At 45.3% G+C, this 6,375-nt stretch overlaps 1 protein-coding gene across 2 annotated transcripts in view; it reads left to right on the top strand.

The window, feature by feature from the left end:
- Window positions 1-6,064, top strand: part of SLIT2 (slit guidance ligand 2) — a 402,412-nt gene extending 396,348 nt beyond the window's left edge. For both annotated transcript variants that reach the window (XM_024119498.3, XM_024119497.3), the window contains 3 exons: window positions 2,928-3,219; window positions 3,522-3,733; window positions 4,825-6,064. In XM_024119498.3, coding sequence (XP_023975266.1) covers window positions 2,928-3,219; window positions 3,522-3,733; window positions 4,825-5,066 — 746 coding nt within the window. In that variant the 3' untranslated portion in view covers window positions 5,067-6,064. The remainder of the gene's footprint in view (window positions 1-2,927; window positions 3,220-3,521; window positions 3,734-4,824) is intronic.
- Window positions 6,065-6,375: the final 311 nt, after the last annotated feature.

The raw sequence follows: 6,375 nt of genomic DNA, 5'->3' as shown, positions 1-6,375 counted from the left end.
GGAGGGGCCACGACGGTGAGAGGCCCGCGTACCGCCAAAAAAAAAAAAAAAAAAATACAATGCAGTCCTAAGACTGCAGCCCTGAATTCTTTATGGTAAAGGCAGGAGAACCTGAATTAGCAAAGGAGAGCAAGGTAAACAAGCTCTCCTTTTTCTCAAAGTCTGCAAACAGGAGCACTCCCCAAGGAAGATGGCCCCAAAGGTGATGCATTCCATGCCTTAGGCCCTTGCAGGAGTATTTTCTAGCAAAACAGGGAGGCAGGTTTCCCTACCTTTGGGTTTTCAACTACCCATGATATAGGCTTTACTTAATACAAAGCAATGTAATCTTTATGTTTTTCTGTATAATAGTCCAACCAGAACATACATTACTTAAAGGGTTTTTTTTTTTTTTAAAGTAAAGACCTGCACATAGAGACCCCTCCGAGCATCACAAATCTCCTAATGCCCCCACTGGACAGAAGACATCAGTGTTGACACTTGGTCCGTTTATTGTCATTTTGAAATATGTAGAGCTTGTTAAGGCTAAAAACTGTCTACTGAGTTACCTATTGTTTGATAGATTGAATTCCAGCTATGGTCCATGGCATAGAGGAAAGGCTAAAGGAAAAAAAACATGGATCTACTTCTGTTTTTCAGTTAAGACTTAGTTCCCTGGTCAGAGGTCTACCAAGCACCTGAAAAGGTTGACTTCAGATAGTTCTTGACTTCATGATATCCTACTGAAAGTAACTATATGTGTGATGTATCAACATTTTCATTTACGAATTACTACAGTCAAAACTAGACCTTTATCATTGTTACTTTGGGAATAGAAGGAACACATTTACTAATTGCTTCTCCCTGCTGTGGAACTTCATGGGTCTGTAGTTAGTCTTGACATGTGCACATATGTGTGTTGTGTGACTAATTGAAAATAGTCTTGGAAGAAGTTCTTTTTTAACCTCTGAAGAAAGGACCATAAATGTGTGGACATTAAAGTCCACATGTTTTGAATGGATGGATATGACTACGTGAGAAGAACTTACCACCAAACAAGGAATTCCCAGTCACTGGTCCTCTCCTGGAAATGGAACGTTCCATCCTTTGGACCCCACTCTACAAAGCAACCCAGTTCCCAAGGCCAGACACACACAGACTAAAAACTTGAACTCATGACCTTCAAATCCTAGACACTAATTCAGTACCTGTCAAAATATGACCAGGACCACCTGCACCAGAGTCACCTGAGCTTGCATGTTAACATTGCGATTTCTATGCCCACACCTTCATTCTGGGTTAGAATCTCAGGTGAGGAGAGATGGGGGCCTGGGAAGCTGCCTTCTCAACAGTGCCCCTCTGGTGGCTCTTATGTATGATGGGCTTGGAAACAACTGGTCTGGTCCATCCACTCATGTTACAGATGAGAAAACTAAGCCCCAGAGAGGGGAAATGACTGGCCCGAGTGCACACAGGCCAAAAATACAGACTTTGACCTCTAGCCTAGTGGTTTTGTATAAGCAGCTATCTGACTTTGGTGCCTGCTAGACCTCGAATGGAGCTCCTTCAAATGGGAAAGGAGATGCTGCCACAAGGCAGTGCCCAGAGAGTAGAGTACTGTGGTTCTTGGTCTTTAGAACCAACAAACCCTCTAGAGAGTGAGAGCCCTGGTCTTTTCCAGCCTCAACCCTCCAACCAGTAGCTCAGATTCCAGGTGCAAGGATGGTGTGAGCGCTGGGGGGAAGGTCAGCTGCTCTAAAGGCCTGGGCTCCCTCCCCTCTCCCGCAGCGACCTGGATGGTTGCCTCATGTAGGATCCCATCCAGGAACTATTTCAGGGTCTGGCTTAGGCCATGGAAAGATTCCTCAGTTTTGCCAGATAAGGGTTACCAGATGACCGTCACTGGTGGAATCTATATATATATATATATATATATATATATATATATACACACACACACACACACAAAGATTACAAGTTCTGGTTTTGGAGGAATTTCTTTTATAGTCCTGATTTCTTGGAATATGAAGGTTTCACTCTCAATTAACAAGGGAAAAACAAGGATGTGAATGAGGTGCTGTCCTGATTGGAAGCACGGTGAGTTTTTCAGACACTGACATCCACGGCTGAGCTTGGGACGTCGCCAGTGGTGATCTGGACTAGCTGCCGGCTTAGAATTTGGCAGGACTGGGGTGAATGGTCCCTGTGAACCCCGGCTCTGCTCTCACCCTCTGAAACTCAGGGGACTGAACCATGACCTGAGATTGGGGAAGTTTGTGTCATCGGCTTAATTGTAACCCAGTCTTACTGGTGACACCGAGCATGTCGCCGAGCTCTCTGGGCCCTGGGCCCTTCATCTTTAAGGGGCAGGATTGGTCAGGGAATCAGCCTGGCTCTAGGCTTCTGGGCTGTGTGTCCAGGTTAGGGGGTAGGTGTGGAGGTAGAAGGGAGCACGAATCCCTGCGACACTCCCAACCTTGCTTTTAAGTACAGTGGCCCTGATTTTAGGTTTTATAGATTCATGCCTCCATATAAGGGTTTTTTTTATTTTAAAGAACAAAAACCAAAACAGATGTTAGAAACTAAAGATTGACCGCCAATGAACTAGGTTCTTTATTCTAGTTGTGCATTAGAATTGCCTGGAGCATCTTCCAAAAAAACAAAAACAAAGAAACACACATCCCTTCTCCCTCCCCAACTCCACCCAGATAATCTGATCAAATCCTTATGGGCTGAGGTCCCAAGCATCAGTATTTCTTCAAAGATCCAGTGTGATTCAGATGTGCAGCCAGGTTGAGAAGCGCAGGACGGGATGCTTGTGCTGCCTGGTTCTCCTGAAGAAGAGTCACGCAGACTCCTGCCCCGCTGGAAGAGCTAAGAGGGTCCGGGTGGCCACTGGCTGGGGAGCCGCGGAAGAGCGTGACCTCTGACTTGCTGCTCCCTCGCAGGCATGCCCGGGAAGAACAACGTGGCCGCAGCTCTGCGCCAGGCCCCCGGGCAGAACGGCACCAGCTTCCACGGCTGCATCCGGAACCTTTACATCAACAGCGAGCTGCAGGACTTCCGGAAGGTGCCCATGCAGACCGGCATCCTGCCCGGCTGTGAGCCGTGCCACAAGAAGGTGTGTGCCCACGGCACGTGCCAGCCTAGCACCCAGTCCGGCTTCACCTGCGAGTGCCAGGAAGGATGGACGGGGCCCCTCTGTGACCAGAGGACCAATGACCCCTGTCTTGGAAATAAGTGAGTCTGGGCTGCTTGGTAGTTAAACCCACACACTCCAACCCTCAAAGCAAAACCCCAGAGAGGAAAGAAGGAAAGGGGGGGGAGGGGAGAGAAAGAAGTCACTTCATTCGCATTGTGTCCCTTATATTCCAACCATCATCCTCCCTCCTTCATTCGAAAGAAGGAGAAAGGGGGGGGAGGGGAGAGAAAGAAGTCAGTTCATTCGCATTGTGTCCCTTATATTCCAACCATCATCCTCCCTCCTTCATTCTTATCCTCTCTGCCTGACCCACTTCCATCTCTGCGGTCCTCCACTGTAGATGCGTCCATGGCACCTGCCTGCCCATCAACGCGTTCTCCTACAGCTGCAAGTGCCTGGAGGGCCATGGGGGCATCCTCTGTGATGAAGAGGAGGATCTGTTTAACCCCTGCCAGGCGATCAAGTGTAAGCATGGGAAATGCAGGCTCTCAGGACTGGGACAGCCCTACTGTGAATGCAGCAGTGGATACACTGGGGACAGCTGTGATCGAGGTAAGCCAACCCAGCTGGGCACCGACCTCTCTTGGCAAAGCAAGAGGGGCCGCCATCTTTGAACAGAGAGAGAGAGAAAGGAAGACACACAGAGGGGAGTGATTTGACGAATGCCAGGTCTTTGCACTATTTGTAGTTGCTGCTGTTGATTTACTTCACAGTGTTAGGAAGGCACAGATGTGAAATGTCCTAAACCTCCATTGCAAGATATTATACACCCTTCACAAGCCTTCTCACACTTGATTTGCTATGAAATACTACTTTTCCCTTATGCAGGAGCACATTTACTTTCCTTCTTTCTTACCTTTACCTGCTGTTCTCATCTGTACAGATTACTGATTCATCTTCTGGCACAGAGAAGAGGGTACTAATAATTCTGCTCTAGTTTTAGGACAAAATTGCCTTTGACCTTAGAATCAACTGATTTATCACAGTAAATTATGCAGGTGAGAGGGATGGAAACAGGCTGACATTTCAGCCCACCTATTTCCTTCTCCTGTGTCTGCGTGATCAGAATGTGCTTTGCCTCCAGCTGGCAGGGATTTTGTTGTGCGTATCGGAGGGATGAGACGAGAGGAACGTGCCCATGGAGGCTTTTAGCAGATGTCTCTTTTTGAACTAGTTCATACTTGGGTAATTTATGAAGTTAGTGGAATGTTACTTGTATTAAGTAACAGATTGAATGGTATTAAACTCCAGGTCTAATAAATTAAATTGCGTACTCTCTGAAACGGCGCCCTCGGTAAACAAAACCAGCTGTTAGTAGTGTGAAAACAGAAGATGTGTATTTTTGCTATAAAAGAAAAGATTTAGGAATCCAATTTTCTTGTCAGCCCGAAAGCATAGTATTTGCAGTCCACATATATAGTATTCACTTTGCTCAAAATAAAGGCCGAAAAGAAGTGTTTTTCAAAGAACTGGAGGCCGTGCCACCAGCCCATAATATGGAATATGAGCATAACACTGAAAATAGCCGTTACAAACAGGAAGCGAAAGCGGGGTCTCCTGAACTGAGCTGTAGATTCACGGCCGCTTCGCACGACTTAACAGCGACTGCCCTTAAACTGCTTGTGCTTCGTGTTCTTTTCTAGAAATCTCTTGTCGAGGGGAACGGATCAGAGATTATTACCAAAAGCAGCAGGGCTATGCCGCTTGCCAGACAACTAAGAAGGTCTCCCGCTTGGAATGCAGAGGGGGGTGTGCAGGCGGGCAGTGCTGCGGACCTCTGAGGAGCAAGCGGCGGAAATACACTTTCGAATGCACTGATGGGTCATCGTTTGTGGACGAGGTTGAGAAGGTGGTGAAGTGTGGCTGTACCCACTGCGCCTCCTAAACCACGTCCCTGGCAGCTTTGGTCTTTGGAAAATGTTGTATACTTCTTGACCCTGTTGGACTCACGAATGCTTCATAGTGGAAATAATTGAAATATATTGTAAAATACAGAACAGACTTATTTTTATTATGAGAATGAAGACTTTTTTTCTGCATTTAGAAAAAAAAAAAAAGAAATGCTTGAACTAAAGCTTCCCCAACACTGGAGAAGTATAAAGAATGATACACCTGAAGGCATTAGAGCAACGATGGAAACCGTGGTAACTTGGATTCATCTTCGTCACCTGCTGGAGACCAACAGAAGCACATACCCAGGGGAGAGACGAGGTGCTCCCTGCTGATGGGAAGTTGCCCAGAGCATAATCCCCTGTGCCCTGGTTTGCATCTACGCAGTTCATGAGGACAGACCAAGCACATGTGTGTGAGTGAGGGTGCAAGGCAGGTGAATGGAACTCCAGCATTCACAGCCAGAATGAATGGGTGAGAAATATTTTGTGCAAAATATAAAGTATCCTGAAGACCTGGGTTCCATTCATCAGAGGAGATGAGAGTGCTAAAATAAATTTTATCTTCTTTTTAAACATCAGCATGTTAGCAGGAGAAGCACACAAAAGTGTTTATCTACCGTTTTCCAGTATTAATTTTTTGTAATATAAATGACAAAGGAGATGATAAAGAACCAATAGATTATTGATAAATAAATTAGTAATAATATGAGTTTTTGTTTCTATGAGTTCTAAACAGCCCTATACAGTATTCGGTTTCAATGAGAAATATTTATTGTATCAAAGTACGTTGTACTTAACATTCTAGGCCATCCTTTTGCTGTTTCTCAATGCTTTAATATATATTAATTTATAATTGTCCTGATATTTTTGTACATTTTCAAACTTAAAAATCAGGATTCTTTTGTGGTTCTTTTGGCAATAGTACTAACATAGGGTGTTATCTTGGGATAAATATGTGTTGATCTGTTTGTTTACCTTGACATCTGACCACTGGTGTCACTGACCTACTGGCCTCATTCAGGACACCTGCAGAGGGTATGTACAGTCTATGTGTGAGATGGTCATTGTACAGAAAGAAGCGCCCCTCTGCAGCATGTCCTCACAGAACAGAAATGGTGTGTAGCAATCGACACTAGAAAAGTAGATCTTTTACAAGTTAATTATTTCCTCGACTTTTTTTGCCCTTTTACCAGGGGTGGGGCGGGGAGAGAAAAGGCTGTAATGTCAAGAACTGTGATTTCTTTTTTCCCAAACAATAAAGCTCCTTTATTACCTTAATGTTCCCATGTTAACATGTTTGCT

The sequence above is a fragment of the Physeter macrocephalus genome, chromosome 7, assembly GCF_002837175.3.
Source record: "Physeter macrocephalus isolate SW-GA chromosome 7, ASM283717v5, whole genome shotgun sequence".
Classification (NCBI taxonomy): Eukaryota; Metazoa; Chordata; class Mammalia; order Artiodactyla; family Physeteridae; genus Physeter; species Physeter macrocephalus.
Note: the sequence above shows the minus strand (reverse complement) of the source record. Positions and strands in the feature narration are given on the sequence as shown.